The 19207-nt window shown below is 39.7% G+C and overlaps 1 protein-coding gene across 3 annotated transcripts in view; it reads right to left on the reverse strand.

Annotated features, from left to right (window-relative positions):
- IBTK (inhibitor of Bruton tyrosine kinase) overlaps positions 1-17183 on the reverse strand; it is a 62858-nt gene extending 45675 nt beyond the window's left edge. For 2 of the 3 annotated variants that reach the window (XM_080934820.1, XM_080934819.1), the window contains exons 1-5: positions 16022-17182; positions 11552-12232; positions 7257-7353; positions 4412-4536; positions 857-967 (exon numbers count right to left, since the gene is read on the reverse strand). In XM_080934820.1, coding sequence (XP_080790946.1) covers positions 857-967; positions 4412-4536; positions 7257-7353; positions 11552-11872 — 654 coding nt within the window. In that variant the 5' untranslated portion in view covers positions 11873-12232; positions 16022-17182. Of the gene's footprint in view, positions 1-856; positions 968-4411; positions 4537-7256; positions 7354-11551; positions 12233-16021 lie in introns of all 3 variants that reach the window. The other variant, XR_013975482.1, reaches the window with a different exon arrangement.
- Positions 17184-19207: the final 2024 nt, after the last annotated feature.

The raw sequence follows: 19207 nt of genomic DNA on the forward strand, positions 1-19207 counted from the left end.
GGTATTTTAGGGAGAAAAGGGATGACTAAAGCCTCTCTTGAAGGAATAGTCAAACATATGTTATGCTTCTCTGGAGTTATTACCCTAAAGCCACTTACTAGCTATTTCATTTCAATCAAATTTTAACTTTTTTACCCTCATTTTCCTTATCTGAGATCTAAGGAGTCAATAAATGACTCCTTTCTTAGTGTTACACACAAAATGCAGAGAGACCCTTGCAGCTCACAGGACCACTGTGAGACTTACTAAAAGTAACAGCAGTATACCAAATCTTCAAGCAGTGAAAGTTATTAATGATGTAACTTTCTTTTAATAAATGACAAACTTTTAATAAACATGCTAGATATCTTCTTATAAAAAAGAAAATAACAAATCAGCCTTTTCCCAGTATGTAATAAACTAGATTTCTTCCAATTACCACTAAGTTTTAGTAACATAAAAATTCATATTCTAACTATATATAAGATATTGCTCACTTTTTTAGATCATGTATATTCTCACAAAATAGTTTAAGAAAATAAAGTACTACTTCTTGAGAGAAAGGGTTTTATATTTAGTCAGACCTTTAATTACAACTCTATAATTTATATATACATATATACATACATATACACATATGCTCATATTATAAACACATCTATTTCTTGAGTCCATATTTTCTGTAGGTCAAATATTTGGGAAACTTTTACTTTTTATCTAAGTCTTTAATTTGTATGCAATATAGTTGAAAACACACTTCTTAAAGCTATTGCTAATTCTGTAGATTATTTTGGCCTTACAGTTGCAACTAAGAATCAAGTGGAGCTTCTAATTCACCATGGCTTTACTAACATCTGCTATGTAATGACTCAATTACCAAGCATGTCTGCTCATCTCCATGGCCTAACCGTCCTCCACGACCATGGCCACAGGTGTAAACCTGCCCTGTCTGGGACAGAAACACTGAATGAAATTTGCAAAGCACCACCTAAGGAAAAGAAGAATTGTGTTATTAAAACAGTCTGGAAGAAAAGTTCTTTGATTTTATTCTAGTGGGTTCACTATACTATTCTCTTTACAAGTGTTCTAAAATAAAAATAAGACATATAAATGCCTCACTTTATATAATATCTATAAACATCAACAAAAAAAGCAGCCAGGTAGATTAAACATTAAGTGTAAGCTTGCAGGCCTCAATGACAAAACGTAACTGTCCTTTCTTCTTTCCAATTCAATGATGTCTCAAACAGCAAGAATTGAGGAGAGTACAAAATGGAGAACGAAGATGATCATAAAGAATCTGTGCTGTTAATTAGTAAAACAGAAGCATGGGAAGAGTATTTTTAGACAATAGTCATTTGACAGCTTCAATCTCATCAGGCAGTCTTAGAGGGCTTTATGTGCTTGTCTTTCTCTTTCCCACTTCCTCTCTCAGGTCAGGCTCCACCAGCTGCTGACATACACTCAGCACTCTCGGCCTCCAGAAGCAAGCACATGGCAGCAGGCACTGCGCCATCAGAAGGCAAGCGTTCCTATGCTTACAGGCTAGCCCCCAGGCCAGTTTGTGCTCTCACGGTGGCTCTGTGTGGCTCTGCCTTACCATTCCTCAACCCCTTCCTTCTTACTTTACAGACAGGTGAAAAAGAAAGCCTAGGATCCTTCTCCAGAAAGCCATAATCCTTTGGAAAATAAGAAAATTATAAGCTGATACATAAATAAATCCATGTATAAACACAGCATGACAACATGCCTGTCCAAAAAGAGTAATATAAAATACTCATTTAGCTGTGCAACAAATACCACAAATTAGAAAAAAAAATCTAAAATCTAATCCCAAGGTTTTAAACTTAAAACTTATAAAACAAAAATAAAATTACTGTATAAGTCAAAACAAATAAATGTGGCTCAATTACATATTCATTATCATCCAACTACTAAACAATCCATGATAGCAGAACCTTTCACTTTGTATTTTGGAACAATTAGACACGGCTTTTCCCTTCAGTTTTCTAGGACATATAATGGTCTTATCTCTGCGCCATGACATTCAGTTAGTTCACTGGTATCACACTGCAGTCAGCTCTTTCTTCAATGCCTTAACTATGCTCAGTAAGAAGCCATCCTGCGCCTTCCACAGAGCTGGTCTCACCCATAAATCCTCTTTGATTCTCAGTTACTCCACAGACGCTATTTCCTTCCATTAGTGAGGTTTTTGGTTTTTTAGTGTATTGTTCTACACGTCATGCCATCAAGACGTACAGAATCAATTCCTTATACTACACATACAACAGGGCCATCAGACTCATACTGGAAGTCCCTCCCTTAATGGTCCCATTATTCCCTCACTGCTTGTGAACGTGCCCTACTCGAGCCACAAAATCTAGCTCCACCACAGAAAAAACTCAGAAAAGGAAAAATATTTTTCCAATACTAATCAGTGGTTTTTCAACCTACAGGTCTCAACCACTTATATCTTGAATAACAAGATATTTAAACTACGATTCGTATTGATAGCAAAATTACAGTTACAAAGTAGCAACAAAATAATTTTATGGCTGGGGATCACCACAACTGTATTAAAGGGTCACAGCATTAGAAAGATGATGACTGCCATATTTGGCTCTTAGACAGGAAACTGAGAAGGGATGAACCACCCCTGTATGAAACCCTCGAGGAACGACTCAGGCTAATGTGTCCGCACTGCCCGGCCCAGGGACAAGGTAGTGTACACACTCCTTCCCTCCTGCTCTGACGGCTCATCTTCCTCAGGTTTTCAACGGACTCTTGACACCAGGCCCATGAGTTCCACCCTTTCATTACTGTAAGTTTCTTCAGGTTTAAAGAGAGCTTTTTTATGACACTAACATACCATCCCTAAATTCTTTAGTCTCTTCCCATTCCTATACAAGCGCCTATTCCTGGCCTTTCAAAACTGAACATTCTCTATAATTAACTTTTTCATTAAAAAAGAAAAAACTTGCTAGTTATAACCCATTAGATCATGACTTTTAAATTAAAGAGTGTGGCCTCCCTGGTGTTATACCGAGGCTTAATGTAGTGTTCAAGTCATCTACCATCCACATATTGCTTTTAGTTAAATAGGATGACGTTCACAATTCCAGCTGAAAAAACATCAAAACCAGGACTGCCACAGGAAAACCAGGCTTGTACAGCAATTTTAAAAACTGAGAGTTCCATCTTCAAATATGGGCTTAGGGTTTATAATGACCTATGACCTTAGATTACTATTTTGGGTCAAGCAGAAACACGCACACTCACTTCCTGAGAAAGTAAATGAAATTATGGAGCGGAAAAGACCTCCCATTCTAAGTTACTGAGTCTGGATTTTCCCAAGGATGAATCAGCTAAACTACTTAGTTTAAAAACAAAATAATAACAAGTAACAACAAGGATCAAAAGTCAACCAACCCGGGAAAGAGCAGCACTAAGAAATCAAGTTAAACACCAAGAAGGAGCTAGAAAGGCTTGGCAGGGGCTGTGAGCTACAGTCAGAATCCGGCCTGTCCTCCAAAGGCTCTTGTGTAAAGGCTTGCTCCTCAGCTGGTGCCACAGGAAGGTGGTAGAAACTTAACAAGGGGGGCTAGTAAGAAGTGAAAGATCATTGCGGGAATGCACTTTCTCAAAGGGGACTGTGTGAGAGCAGTCTTTCCTTCCTCACCGTTTGCTGGCTGCTGTGAGGTGAGCAGTGTCTTTTACCAGTCTCCCAACAGCTACGCTAGCTCACCAGAGCCAACCAAACATGCACTCCACAACTCTGATCCAAAATAAATCTTTTCCCCTTTTAATAAGTCCCAGGCTTTTTTAAAAACTAGTAACAGAAAGATTAACACAGCTCATAAGACAAAGATGAACTTAAGTGATGTGATCTGCAAGTAGCATTAAAATGAGGGAGGACAGAGTAAGCAGCAAAAATAAAACTTCGACTTGATCAGTTTAAATACTGTTCAAGGCTGCGTAGAGTAAAGTAAAAGCGAGGCTGAAGAGAAGAGTAACATTAGACAGTGAGCACACAGAACACTAGAGAGCAGGCGTGTCCTGAAGGTGGCACAGTCTGTGCAAGTAAAACACCACTCAGCAAAGCTTTACAAGTCACCAGCTCAAAGTGCACATCCACTCACATTTAGGAATTCAGGACCATGTGCTCAAAATCCCAGCAACACAAGCACTTGAGAAAAGAATGCCCTAGCACCCCTTTCAAACATTTCATATGTCCAGGATACCTTACAGCCCTGATATGACAAAAACTAAGACAGTAAGAAAAACAAAACAAAACAAACAAAAAACAGAAGTAGGAAATTCTTAATGGACTGCATCTTTAGACCTTCAAAAGAGTAAAAATGTGCAAAATCCAAATTATAAAATACAAAGTTTGCATTTTCTCTCAAAGTACACAGATGATCCTTGAAAATACCTGCTTGACATAAACCCCACTCCTGGAGAACAGGTCTAGCAGCTCAGGGTGATGTTTGCTATTCTGGCTTCCGTGACCCAGAGTGAAGTTTGTATTATCTCCCCAAGTATAGACTTCTGTGGGATCTGAAATAAAAATAAAGATTTTTTATACTGCTCTGGTTTAAACAAATTACAACTTAGCCTAATTAGATACATAATAATCATCAGTTTACCTGAAATATCATCCAATAGAAACATTTAGAACAATTGTAGTACTGTATAAATATGAACCTATTAACACAATATATAATTCTAGAAAATTCAAACACTCAAACTATCAAAATCATAGTTAAACCCTGAATCTGAAGTGAGCAGTCACAGCATTTGGTCCTCCCTCAGGTCCTCACTGAGAGCTAACATGTAACTGTAGTGAGCCACCACCTGACATGTCTACCTTGTTTCTAACTTTCTAAGTATAAAACTCCTAGTTATAGGTGTGTTTCTAAAGTGAGCACAGTGTCACTGGTACTTTTTTAGGGGATTTGAGGGATTGAGACAGGATTTCTGGATTGTAGGATAGCTTCTGAATGTATTTCTTAACAGATCATGGCCTCGACCTCCTTACTCTCACACCACCTCACGAGTACTAGGATTACACACACAAGCCTAACATTAACTTTCACAGTTCACTCCTGATACACAAAATCACAGTGACTAATACAAACTGATATAAAATTTAATCAGAGGTAAGTCTGTGTTAAGTCTTCATTTTATTCTGGAAGACTGAAAATATTGTAGAATGAAATTTTGAATGCCATGCACAATGTAGTATGAATAGGGGTTGGGGGGCTGTGTTCTCACTTTGCTTAGATACAAACTACACAGTATTCCATTGAACTTTCTTCTCCTTTTCTGTAAATTCACATTTCCAAAAACGAAAGGGTAAAGAAACTGGAAGAAGTAACACTGTAAGTAAAACTGGAGAGATGGTGGGCAAAAGTGCTTGCCACACAAGTATAAAGACCTAAGTTCAAATCCCCAGAATCCATGGAAAAGCCAGATGTGGAGTGAGCATTTGCAATTCCAGGACTCCCACAAGGTGATTAAGAGTCAAAGGCAAGAGGAAAGGCAAGATGGAGGATGAAGATGACCCATCTCCATGTGGCTCTAAATAGCCACAGGTAGTTATGAATATTTTATAAGAAATGGATTAGTATAGGATGATTTGTCTTGTCTAAGTAGGCAGATTGTATCATACAATTGGCTCTGAGTTTATTGTGTGGACGTTTTATAGAATGTAAATTTACTGAGATAAATCTGGTTGTCAAATTCCAAAAAAAAAAAGTCAAAGCTTGTAGAACAGTTAATCTGGCAGATGTAGCAGGAAAAAGAGAGAGAGAGAGAGAGAGAGAGAGAGAGAGAGAGAGAGAGAGAGGGAGGGAGGGAGGGAGGGAGGGAGGGAGGGAGGGAGGGAGAGGGAGAGGGAGAGGGAGAGGGAGAGGGAGAGGGAGAGGGAGAGGGAGAGGGAGAGGGAGAGAGAGAGAGAAAGAAGCTAGAACCAACACCCAAGGCCACCCTTTGACCTCACACATACACTGTATTACATAAGTGTCCCCACATTCATACTGAAATTCAGACACATACACTCACAGAAAGATATTTACTAAATAGACTTTTCAGGTTTTAAATGTGTGGGTGAAATAGTTACTTGTATTATTTGTTTTCATTTACTTCAGATGTTGTTTTCTGAGTGGACATTAAGACTTTAAACTAGTGAATGGCATAAAGTACAAACCCTTTGGGTTATATTTTAACTCTTACAGACATACAATTTTTAAAAGATAAAACAAACTTTGTAAATATACAAAAAACAAAAAACAACAAACATGAAAGTAAAAGTTCTTTGTACATATTCAAACAAATAAATGCTCAATATTTTAATCAATAGAATTCTATTAAGAGTTTCCAAGTAAAAAGACCCTCTAGAATGTACCAGAGACCTGGGGGGGAGAGACCCTCAAGACTCATAGGGAGGGACCTTAGATGAAATGCCCTACACTGGGGAGAGGGAACTTGTACAGCCCACCTCCAGTAAAAACACAGGGTAAGTGGAGGGATGGGGTTGCCATCCCACAATCAAAAACTCTGACCTAAAATTGTTCCTGTCTGAAAGAACTACAGGAACAAAAATGGAGAAGAGCCTAAGGAAAAGGGAGGTCCAGGGACAGGTCCAAATTGAGATCCAGGTCAGGGGGAGGCCCCAAGGCCTGACACTATCACTGAAGCTTTGGTGTGCTCACAAACAGGGGCCTATCATGACTGCCCTCCAAAAGGCCCGACAAGCAGCTGAAAGAGTCAGATGCAGATATTTACACCCAACCAATGGACAGAAGCTGCTGACCCTGTGGTTGAATTAGGGAAAAATAAAAGAAGCTGAGGAGAAAGGCAACCCCTTAGGAGAACCATGAGTCTCAACTAACCTGGACCCCTGGAATCATTCAGACACTGACCCACCAACTAGGCAGCGTACACCAGCTGATATGAGGCCCCCAACACACATACAACAGAGGACTGATGGGTTTGGACTCAGTCAGAGAAGATGCACCTAACCCTTGAGAGACTTGGGGCCTCACAGAGTGGGGAGGTCTGATGGGAAGAAGATATCCTCTTGAAGATGGGAGGGTGGTTGGGGGGAGTTGTGGGATGTGGAACAGCTGGAAGGTGGACCAGGAGGGGGATAAAAGTCTAAACTATAAAAAAAAAAAAAAAAAAAAAAAAAAAAACAAGGATAAAATAAACAAACAAACAAATAAATAAGTCTCCAAAGCTGTGCCTTGCTAGACTGTTTGTGGAACTATTCTTACCAGTGTTCTTAAATACAACGTGAGTTGGCCTGTCCTTCATGAGAAGATCCAAAGGTGACAATCCTTCTTTATCTTGCATATACAAGCTAACACCATGCTAAGAAAAAAAGTACATATTATCAATTTACTCCAAATCAGTAATATCTACTCTTATATATCAAAATCAAATGATCAACACCATAAGCCCATTGAAAATAGAAAATAACTACTATTTCTCATTTTTCTCTGATATACAAAAGAACTAAAAAAAAATGTCAAATTCTCAATTATTGATAGAACAAGAAAAAAAAACAGTCTGGTTTTGGGGTGTGTGTGTGTGTGTGTGTGTGTGGACATCAGATCCCACAGAGCTGGAATTCCTGGTCTTTGTGAATCACCCAGTGTGGGTGCTGGGAGATGAACTCCAGTCCCCTAAAGTGCAGCATGCACTCTGTTGAGCCATTTTTCTAGCCCCAAAATAACATCTCAGTCAGAAGAAGACATGACAGCATTCCAAGTTAAAACATCTCCACTGAGAGTCCACATCTCCACGTGCGGCAGGCACTGCTGGGCAGTGGAAGAGCAGCTGACAGGAAGGGCCGATAGGTGCTCTCCCATCTCTGTCCTGCTCTACTGAAGGGGCTACAGTTTTGGCCTCTTCCCTTTTGTTGCTCCACCTCAGGCTCCTGGACACGATGTGCTATGCTATCACAGACCCCAAGCAATGGAACCAATGAGAAATGGTGTGAAACCTCCAAAAGCACAAACCAAAATCCAATTTCTTCATCATTAAGTAATTTATCTCAAGTATTTTGTTACAGTAACTTCAAACAAACCAAAAGAGGTATATCTGATTGCCTGGAAGGACCTACACCTGTATACATGTAGTAAGGCACATTTACAGACACACTAACTTTGTTTTTAATTTATTTATCTTATGTATGTGAGTACACTATAGCTGTCAGACACACCAGAAGAGAGAGGAAATCAGATTATATTACAGATGGTTGTGAGCCACCATGTGCTTGCTGGAAATTAAACTCAGGACCTCTGAAAGAACAGTCAGTGCTCTTAACTGCTGAGCCATCTCTCCAGTCCCACCACACTTTTTGTAGTCTATAAATGTAAGGATTGCAAAGATTTCACAGCACAGGCAGCAGTAGTCAGTGTTTGTCTCCTGTAATGTGATCAGCAATGCCCTGTCTCTTTCATCACACCTGCCCTGGTCTTACAAGAGTAAGAAAAGCAGACTGGCAGGCATAATATTCCAAACTATATACATGACAAATGAGAACTCGGCAGCAGTGATCCCTGGAGTTCATTATGTATTCCTACTAGGCCTGACTGACCACTGTATCTGCGTGATCCAATGCAGTGGCCTCTCAACAGAATACAAGACTCTAGACACTTGTTCTCTAACGCCCCCTTGAGGACTTCCTTCCTTCCTAGCATCCTAGCATATCTGTCTTGAATGCTAAAGGTATATATGTTGAACAGAGTCTGTGTAATTTACAAAATAGTGTTTAAGTCTACAGAAGCCTTAAGAGCCTGAGAATCTTATGATAGTATTTTATGTGTACCAGTTGGACTTTATACATCATTTCATTACAGAGTACCAATGCTATTGGAAACACTAACATCTATTTGAATGCTAACTGTATAGTCCTAAACAGTGTAAGGTAAAAACTATCATTACTGGGATTTGGAAGAAGATAAAATTTCAGATCAATTATTATGTTTATAATTATTCTATATTGGTGTGTAAAGTGGTTTTTGTTTACAGGTCTAAGGTCACTTGGAAGTTTCTTCTGTGGGTGTCTGATTCATCTTAAGATCTTTTTGCTTTATGTTACCACCATAGGTCTCTGTTATGTGCAAAAATCCTAACACTACATGATAATATCTTGTTGCCAATATGTGATACTAAAGTACTCCTCTGTACATGAAGGAACTGACTGAAGCCCCTCAATGAGGCCTCGTCCTGCACCTCTTTCCACCAATAGGAGAATTGCAAGGCCACAGGAAAGTGCATGCTGAGCAGGTATCTTACAACAGGAGAATACTAAACAGTTTTGGAAGAATTTTTTGGTAGAAACATTTTAGCAGTGAACTTCACTATTAGTTATCTATCAAGTCAGTAAGTCTCTAATAATAAGACGGTCTAAGAGCAAGATGGCCAAAGCAATTTCCCAGCTTCTCATAGCCACACCGCCGTGAAAATCTAAAGCAGGCAAAGTCCAAAATCTAGGCCACATCATAACGGTTTAAAATGAAGCCCTAAATACAGACTTATGACTAGTAACCTTTCAGACAGAAGAAAATGAAGGAGCCTCCAAAGCTCACAGATTAGAAATAATTTCCAGCAAGGTTACAGAGGTAAGACAGGGTAAGAATGGAGCCAACTGATGCTTGAACTCTTTTGCTTTCCCTACATGGAGAGAAAGGGGTAAGTGAGGCTTCTTAAAGGAGTAGGGACAGATATGGGGAAAAACTCTACTCTCTTTTGTACATAACTGAAAGTTGGGGAATTATGTTTGGAAGTTTATCTAAGATGTCTTGAGTAGAGAGCACTTAAGACAATTTAGCTATAGAAAATAGATAGTGCACTACCAATTGTAGAGGAATTTTAATCCAGTAACACGGCTGCTCTGGCAAGAGATTGCATCCAAAGACCACTTAGGTCTATGTGGTCCAGCTGGAATGCAGACATGCTCTGAATTACAGTATGGACTGGCAGGAATACCGTCACACTTAATGCACACTTTGAGTCCCTGAGAATGAAAGTAAGGTTAGTTTGTAGAAGGAAGCAGCCATGTTTGAAAATAACACCTAATTGAAGGGATGTGCTGAGTGTATACAGTAGTTTTACCAGGAAAGATTCACAGAGAGAGGGGGCAGAGAGAAGAATGAGGCGAGCCAAAGCAATTCAGTCAGAAGCCAAGAGAAGCCAGATTGAATTAGTCAGCTTAGAAGAGTAGATTGTTCAGAGGCTAGAAGCGTCCAGGTGTAGGCTTCCAGGTGTAGGCGTAGGTAGGGATAGTTAGAACAGAAGGAAACACTCTGGGTTCATGTATTCAAACAGCTTGCATATGGGTCTTGTCTCGTCCTTTCTTCTGAGGAAATAAAAACACCATCTACTACCAATACACATTAGAAATTATTTTGATGAGTATACAGTACAAAAAAAATAGTAAAAATATGTTTTTTTTTAAATCAAACAGATGAGGCTAGAGAGATGGCTCAGCAGTTGAGAGCACTGACTGCTCTTCCAAAGGTCCTGAGTTCAAATCTCAGCAACCACATCATGGCTCATAAACATCTATAATGGGCTCAGGGACCACAAGAGAAGAGAAGGTAGAAAGATTGTAAGAGACAGAGGAGATGGGGGACATACATGAAACAAGGCTTTCTAAACACAGCAAACCAAAGCACATGTGAACTCCAAGTCTTTGGCAGCATGCACAGGCCTACACACAATGGAGTCTGAGAACTGAAAGGAACAGTGAATACAAGCCTGACCCAGAAGCTATCTCTAATTGATAACTACCTGCAAATGACAATTTCGTGTTCTCCAAGGGAATATCACTGGAAAAACACTATTCTTGATGGCAGGCTACATGCTCAGCAGTAGATGTCCAAAAGACACTAAATTCAAAAGCATGAATAGAGGTTTCCTGCCTCAGAGTGTCATGTCTTCATTTTTTTAACCTCAATGTTTTGTTATTATTCATTTATATTTATATATTTTCTTCTATCTATATTATGGCTTCCAGTTTAGCATTTTCATAGGATTCCTGTATGAATAAGTAGGTTTCTATTTCTTATGCCTTTTCTTGGGCTCTTTTCCTTCTGTTTGTTTCGAATTGCAATTAGTTAGTTTTTATTTAATCTTATTGTTATTTTATTTTATTGATATCTCAGATAAGTATGTTTGTTTTATCTTTTTTTATTTTATTTTATTCCTTCTTTATTTTTCTTTATTGTTTTGTTCAAACAGAATCTGACTATATATATAGCCTTGGCTATGCTGGAACTCACAATGTAGACCAGGCTGGCCTCAAACTAACAGAGATCCACTTGCCTCTGCCTCCCAAGGGCTGGGCTTAAAGGTGTGTCTTGTTTGTCTTCTGATGAGAAACACAAAGGGAGGGGGTGTGCATGGGAGAGGAGGATAGGAGGAGGGAGGAAAATAGAGGGGAGAAACCATAATGAGAATGTTAAATGTGGGGGGGGGGGGGCTGGTTTCAATAAAAGGAAAAAGAAACAAGAAGAGCACGTTTAAATAAATAAGTTTTAAATAAGCTAATGATACGTACCTTCAACAGAGACCAAACACAATTGATATGTCCATAAAATATGCTTCTGTGCAGTGCTGTCCAGCCTGACTCCTTGTCTTTGACCAGCAAATCCACTCCTTTCTCAATAAGCCAATCTAATACTCCTTTCTTCCCGCAGGAGGAAACCAGGTGGAGCGCATTCCTGCCAAAGGCATCCTTGACAGTGGCAGCATTGTAACAGTAACAGGAGAGAAAGGCCTTGATCTGGTTCTCAGTCCCCCTGCTTACCACAGAAAGGACATCCAGAGCATGCTTCAGGGATCTGCATTTCGCCGTGCAGTCGGGGGTGGCAGACTCCATCCTAATTGTTTTATATTGCTTACTCCTTCAGAACAGTCGCTGAAGTAAATTTTAAAAATGAAAAACCCAGGACACAAAGAATTCAGGAAGAATTATCAAGAAGAGATGGCCCTTTGGGAGTTATAATTTAAGTAGTCACAACAATTATATAAAACTATATATCTTTGTATAATCTTTTGGCACTTAAATCAAAAATTTATAAATAATTCTATAAAGTTCATATCAAATAGAAGTTCTTCATTAAAAAAAAATCCCAGCTTATAAATTATTCCTGGAGTCAAGCACCAAGGGGGAGTGAGGAGGGGAACTCCCCCTCCACACTATCTGAGCCTTTCAAATAGCCATAATTGCGAGGGTGACCTGCAGGGAGACAAAGTAAAGTACAGTTACAAATCTAACTTATAGTACTTGAAGTCCTTGACAATATAAAAAACTCCACATCTAAATGCCATTAATTCATAAAAAGTAATAACAAATAAAAATAAAAACATACACATCGACTTTTCATGTAGGCCTCTCTTCCAGAATCTTCATATCTTCAATCATCATTTCCTGTATTTTCAGTCTATAAGCTATATCCCCCGACGCTATAAACATATTCAAATTCACTGACTTCAAGAGAACCCTCTTCCAATGGCCACCAACTAAAACTGCCCCTTAACCATTACCAAAACAATCAACACTTCATCTATTACTGCATGGTGGGCAATGAGTCTTCCCACCTGAAAGGTCCCTTGTTCCAGGGGGATAATTAAACTAAAGGTATCAGAACAACTAGACAGCTATCTGGGAAGAAATCATTTCTGATACTTTATATCTATATTAATATAAATTCTAGACAGCTCAGAGACAAAGATAAAGATTAAGCTATGAAAACATAAGAGGGTTTTATAATCAATGTGTACAAAAGTATGAACTGAAATCTCAAAGTATAAAATGATGATGAGACTCAATATAACTCTTAAAGCTACATAAAACTTTTGAAGACAAAAGAAGGAAAACCTTCCCTAATACGTAGGTGTCAACCTTTCCATACTAGCTGATCTTTGGTAACAACAACAATAAAGCAACTACTAGACTCTTCAGAGAGAGGTATGTGTTCACTATGCGTACAGGGAAAAGTTTGGTACATATATACATTAGACAGATATGATGTAATAATAGTAAAATATGGAAGAGCCCAAATACGTTATTGTCCACTTGAAATCACAATAAGTCAGAGGTTAACATCTGACTAGCTTTTTGTTTTGATATTGACAATTATGATTTGCCTTTTAGAAATGAAGAGCAATGAACTACTTGACTTCTAACTCTTTTTAACTCCAGCTCTGCTTCTGAACACCTACAGTCTTTAACTGAACACAGTCCCACAAAAGCAAGTAAGCAAAAAAACAAACAAAAAACCCACCCATTTCAAATCATTAATTTGAACCTGAAAGAAAAGAATAAAAAGTCTTTGCATTTAACAAATCTTTCATTTTACTCTTTCAAGCTCTAAAACCTACACCACTCTTGCTTTTTCCTATCAGGATGGGTTAGATATTATTTAACAGCCTTTTATGCTTGAAGTAGACAATTCACATTTATGTTCAAAATCTTACAATGGCAGGGTAAGAAAGGTACTAACGTAAGGCTTCTAGCTTCAGTGATGGGATAAGAAAAAAAAGGGGAGAGCAGGGCTAAATACTTTGAAAACAGAAATGGTAAGCTATACTGGTTTGAATGAGAATAGCCCCATAGGGTCATGTTTTTGAATACTTGGTTACCTGTTTTTGGGAACTATTTGAGGAAAGATAATGAGGTATGGCCTTGAATAAAACACATCTCTGGACACCAGCTTTAATGTTTCAAGAGTCTAGCCATTTCGGTGTTTGTGCCTCCTACTTGCAGGTAAAGATGGAAGCTTTCACCTCTGAACTTTCTGAAAGGTTCAATATTTTCATTTGTAAAAAATGAGATTAAAATGTATCTCTTGAGTGTTCTAAATGAGACTTTTCATCCATATAGCACAAGCATCAATCAAAAAATTAAAGTTGAAAATAGGGCATCTTAGTAAGTCAGAAAACATCAATACTATATTAGGGCCTTTTCTACTTCAAATGCCTTTCATCCAAATCTTTTTTGATTTTAAGATTTATTTATTTTGTGTATGTGAGTACACTGTCTCCAGACACACCAGAAGACAGCGGATCCCATTACAAACAGTTGTGAGCCACCATGTGGTTGCTGGGAATTGAACTCAGGACCTCTAGATGAGCTCCCAGTGCTCTTAACCACTGAGCCATCTCTCCAGCCCCCATCCAAATCTTTTAAAAGGTACTTCTCAGTGCTTATAAATATACCATCTTTTGTACTTCCACATGGACATGTACATACAGAACTATCTAAATTAACTATGTCCCATTTCAACTTCATTAGTACCCTTATAAATATAACTACCTTCACCTTACTGTGAGAAAACAAGTAGCTTACTTAAAAATCATACACTGAGAGGAGTGCTCTGGATATCATCTGTCAATCAACTGGCTCTCTCAAAACAGGAATAGCTATAGGATGTAATATAGAGCAGTCAAAAAAAAAAAAAAAAAAAAAAAAAGCTGTCATTTGAGGTCATGGAATTGGATTGCTTCCCTAAGACCACAGACAAGCGACAAGAGTTCTCTATTCCTCCATTCTTCCTTTGTGAGCTAATGGTGACAGCCTCCCTTTGACGTACATATGCCTTGTCCACAGGTAAGAATTTTAAACTCCTTGCAGTACATGAGGGCAGAATGTTAGACTTCTTCATAGTTTTTCACAATCAGTAAAGCAAGATTATTGTTTATTGGACTCTTTATAACCTAAACCCTTCCCCTGTACATTTGCATCTGTAATAATTTAAATGTTACAAGCTACAGATTATGAGTCATAATAAAGAGAAGTTTTTTTATAAGCCCTAAAAACATTTTTTTAAATAAGTATTTACAGTTTTAGGACCTAAATAACTTAGCCCTGCTAAACATTCTAATGTTTCTCAAATAGTCTCTGTGTAAAAGACCAGAATTTTAGTATGATAGCTATCTCATTTTCCTAAAAGAAATTTTACCCAAAATTTAGGGAGTGAAGTAGTGCATCTCTAGATGAAGTAAAGGATTATTCCCCTGCCTGTGATAAGAAACTAGTTTGTGTCAATGGAAGTAACAAATCATACTGACATCCTTTAATGAGTGTACTCATTCAGATTAGAATTTTAAAATCCACAGGTATCTTGAAAGTTAAAAATGAAATTAAATCATCACACAAAAATTAGCACACTGAAAGCCCTTTAAACAAGTTTTACTAAAAAGGAGAAAAACTGAAAATTAACATATCCAATTTAAAAAACTGTAAAGCTGCGATGTGACTCAAGTTTTGCAAACACGTTTTAAAAAGTGGTTCTGTCCTCGGTACTGTGAAGTAGGTCTCTAAAACAAAAACAAATGAAAGAACTCAACAGAGAAGCGAGAAACCGACCAAAAACAATGCCTGAAATTTGCATATTAAGAAGGTAGCCACACTATCTATTTGGGGAAACTATTTCAAACGTTACCTACTTCGAGGTAAAAGGAAACAGGTGCTACTCGACTTCTTGGGGGAAAAAATCCCCTCTTACTAACACAACTCAAGTTTTATGACTATATTAGATAACAGAGCTAAAGATGGCTTAAGTCAGGGTCGGTCATTTTCCCCTCTGAACCTTTGCAATCTGATGGGTACGAACAAAAGGCCCCTCTACCCTGTCTCTGAAGAACAGACCCCTGTCCGTTCCCACCCAGCGGCAAATGTTCAATCAGGACCTGCTTCTGCAAACTCAGCGAACTCAAACTTTGGAAACTCCACCAGGGGTTTACGGGACAAGGGAGCCTCTAGGAAGGAATCCAAGAGAGGTGACACCAGTCAACCCTCGGAACTAGAAATGCAACGACGCTGGAGGGCGTGTCCGGCAGCTTGGCGACGTAGCACTTTGTAGGACAAGGCCATTCATTAGCTGGCAGGGGCGTCGGGGCTGCGCTGCCAGGCCACCCGCCCGTGCCACGCGGCGCGGAGCTCGCAGCCGTCCCCTCCGCGAGTCCCCTCCCCGGACCCCGCTCCCACGCAGGGCTGGCAGGACGCCGTCGCCCCCGCCCTCACCAGTCGCTAGATGAAGGTGCGCCGGCGGTCTCCGCGGGGCAGGCGCGCGGCCACGCAGGGACTCATCCTCAGTGAAAGCTACCGGAGACAACGAAGGGAGCCAGGAGCCGGGATGCCCGAGTCAGCTCCGGAGGTGGCTGCAGCGAAAGCGACAGCCGCGACTGTCGGCGCCGGGACGGGGTTTCGGGAACCTGGACTAGAGCGGGCGGGACGCGGGAATAAGACGGGCGCTGATTGGCTGAAGTTCGTGTAAGCCCCACAGTGATTGGTCGAGGCATGCCCACAAGGCCTAGCGTGGCAGTACCTCAGCTGTGGCCTTTCCCTAGAGTCCCGGAGGAGCTTGACCCTGCTGGCCTTGGTGCTGTCGTCACTTGCTGCCTACTCACACTCAGAACCAGTGCTGCCTCTCTTGGTGCCAGATGTCACCCTAGGAGATCTGTCTCCCCCGCAGGTCGAGACTCGGAAGGGAGGTTAAAGCCAGGATGGAGGAAACAAGGAGCTGGCTGGATGCCCAAGCACCACTCGGTAGAAACGTAGGCATCTTAGAAAAGTTGCCTCCGGAATCACTAGTAGTGGGATAACTGGAAAACCAGGTGTCCCCTCCCCAAGACTCAGCCCTGCTGCTCTGTGCCCCGCCTGTTGTACCCGGCTTGTCTGAGTGTCACTCTCTTTGTCAGAAGGCACCATATAGCTTTTTCAGATCTCCACTGTGCAACCAGCTGCTGACTTGGGTCGCATCACTCGGTGCCTGACGCCAGGCTTGCAATACGTTTTCTCCTTGAACTCCAAATCTAAAGTCCATTTTACAGGTTACAGGCTGTTAGGGAGGAAAGCAAGCCAATAATCAGCCCAGAATGGGAAACACACTCCTGCCGAAGTCTGATACAGAGGCGCTTTAGTAAACATGTGTTCAGGGAGGGGTAGCATGACTCAGAGAAAAACAGCTCTAGAAGCCCAGAGTAGTTTGAACCTGTCTTGTTTGTGTTGCTCTATGAGCCACTAACACTGTATTCTGTTAAACTGAGTTAAATTCAATATCTTCTTGTACTGCTTCAGCCTGATTGCCTGTTTTTGTAGACTTTGTAGGAAAGTAAGTTGCTAGATCAAAGTGAAGGAGAAATGAAAACAGACCTAGCTGCCCGGCTCTCCTCCCAGTACAAGGACTTCCTTTGCTTTCTTGCTTCCTACTCTGACATGGAACAAAACCCATTCTGTAGTGTATAACATGGAAGGAAGCTGTGTATAATAACATATTCATGAATAAAGATGCTCAGTGATCCGGAAGCTAATCATGTAAATAAATGTGTTGTTCGTATCTTTTATCTGTCTCTTCCTTGTATCATTTAGGTTTTCTGAACCATTAATATCCTCATCTGCAAAGTGGGAATGAGATGCCTTTTGCTGGAGTGAAAATGTGTAGCATTTATTGTGTGCCAAGTAGACAATAGCACCGTCTAGAAGTTGCCATGTCTCAGACACTTGTAAACATTGAGGCGTGCAAAATGTTCATATAGCCCTAATCATATACACAAAAATGAATTGTAACTTTAACACAGTTGTGAAAGAAGATAAAGGTTTCATCTGACTTCCCGAAAGAACCACAAACTAGGTAAGAAGTAGAAGAGAACTAGGTGAGGCAGAAAGAACAAAAAGCATCATGCCAGGAATCAATGTCTTTGAAGTTGGAGATGGGAACAGAGCTGGTCCTGCTTCAGCAAGTATCAGAAGAGAGAATATAAGAAAGATACTTACAAGGTAAAACGTACTTGCTACAGTTGTTATGGTGCTGACCAAATCAAGAGAAACTCTGATACAATGTAATTGTCCGTGGCACTAACAGTATGAGCTCAAAAGGAATCTAGTTGGTGGCACCAGTCCATATCAGAAATGCAGTAGGTGATCACATCAGTTTAAAAAATTCTAAGCTAATGAAAACTTAATCTTCTCCCGTAGACTAAAACTGTCCAGCTTTTACCCCAAAGTAAAAATGAAGCACATTATACCAGAACGTAAATAGTCTGGGTTATCTTTGGATGAGACAGAAAGACCCTGCTCCACCTCCTCTTTTTTTCTTCTCACATTGCTTCTGCTCTCCCCTTTTATTATAAGTTTAGCAATATTGGTGAGTTAATACATTTTTAAATACTTTTTTCATTGTTTAGACACCTTTGTCTAAAACTTCTATGTACTTTGTTTCATTTCTGGGCAATCTTTTCCTTTTCCTCCTTGTTCCTGTGTTCCTTCCCACTTTTAGTAATATTTTTAAATTTTATTTTATTAGTTGTAAAAACCTTCTGTCTTCTGTTTTTTTTTAATTGGATATTCTCTGTATTTACATTTCAAATGTTATATCCCCACTCCCCTCCCTCCTCCCCCTCAACTTGCTTCCATGAAGGTGCTCCCTCTCCCAATCACCCTCTTCACCTCAGTGCCTTGGCTGATTGATGATGATGTTCTTCCCATGAGGTTGCAAACCTTTCAGCTCCTTCAGTCCTTTCTCTAGCTCTTTCATTGGGGTTGCCATGTTCAGTCTGATGGTTAGCTGCAAGCATCCTCATCTGTATCTATATGACTCTGGCAGAGCCTCTGAGGAGACATCCATATCTGGTTCCTGCCAGTATGCACTTCTTGGCAAATATCTTCTGTTTTTATTTCCCTTCTGTTTATCTAATTTTATTTTTGAGCTTTCTCATTATTGGGGAATTCTTTTCCCTTTCTTGCTAACTGCTTGTTCATTTTTCTGTCTTCCATAACTTTTCTCTACTCTTCTTCTTTCTCCTTTCTTGACTTAGCCTTGCTTCTGCTCCAGTTTTCTAAGACCTTGACTCCTTTATCTATTGCAATATTAACCATAAATGACTGTTTATCTCATAGGACTCCACATTAGTTTTGCCATTTCCTGTTTTGTGTCATTGACTACTGAGACTTAATTGGGTGTGGTGTATTTTTATAGTACACAGTTTGATGTTGTTGCTGTTACAATACTTCATCTTTTCTTCTCTGAGTGGTACTGGAAAAGGATTCTCAATGCCAAACTACTCAAATACAGCTAGCATTGAGAGATAGTCCACTGAAGAGATGTAAAATTTTAACACAAAACATAACAAAAAAGAAAAAGCACAGCAACATAACTCTCAAAATCATCCTGTGGAGCTGTGAATCCAAAGATACTGAAATAGGAATAAT

Source organism: Micromys minutus (genome assembly GCF_963924665.1).
Source record: "Micromys minutus genome assembly, chromosome: 21".
NCBI lineage: Eukaryota > Metazoa > Chordata > Mammalia > Rodentia > Muridae > Micromys > Micromys minutus.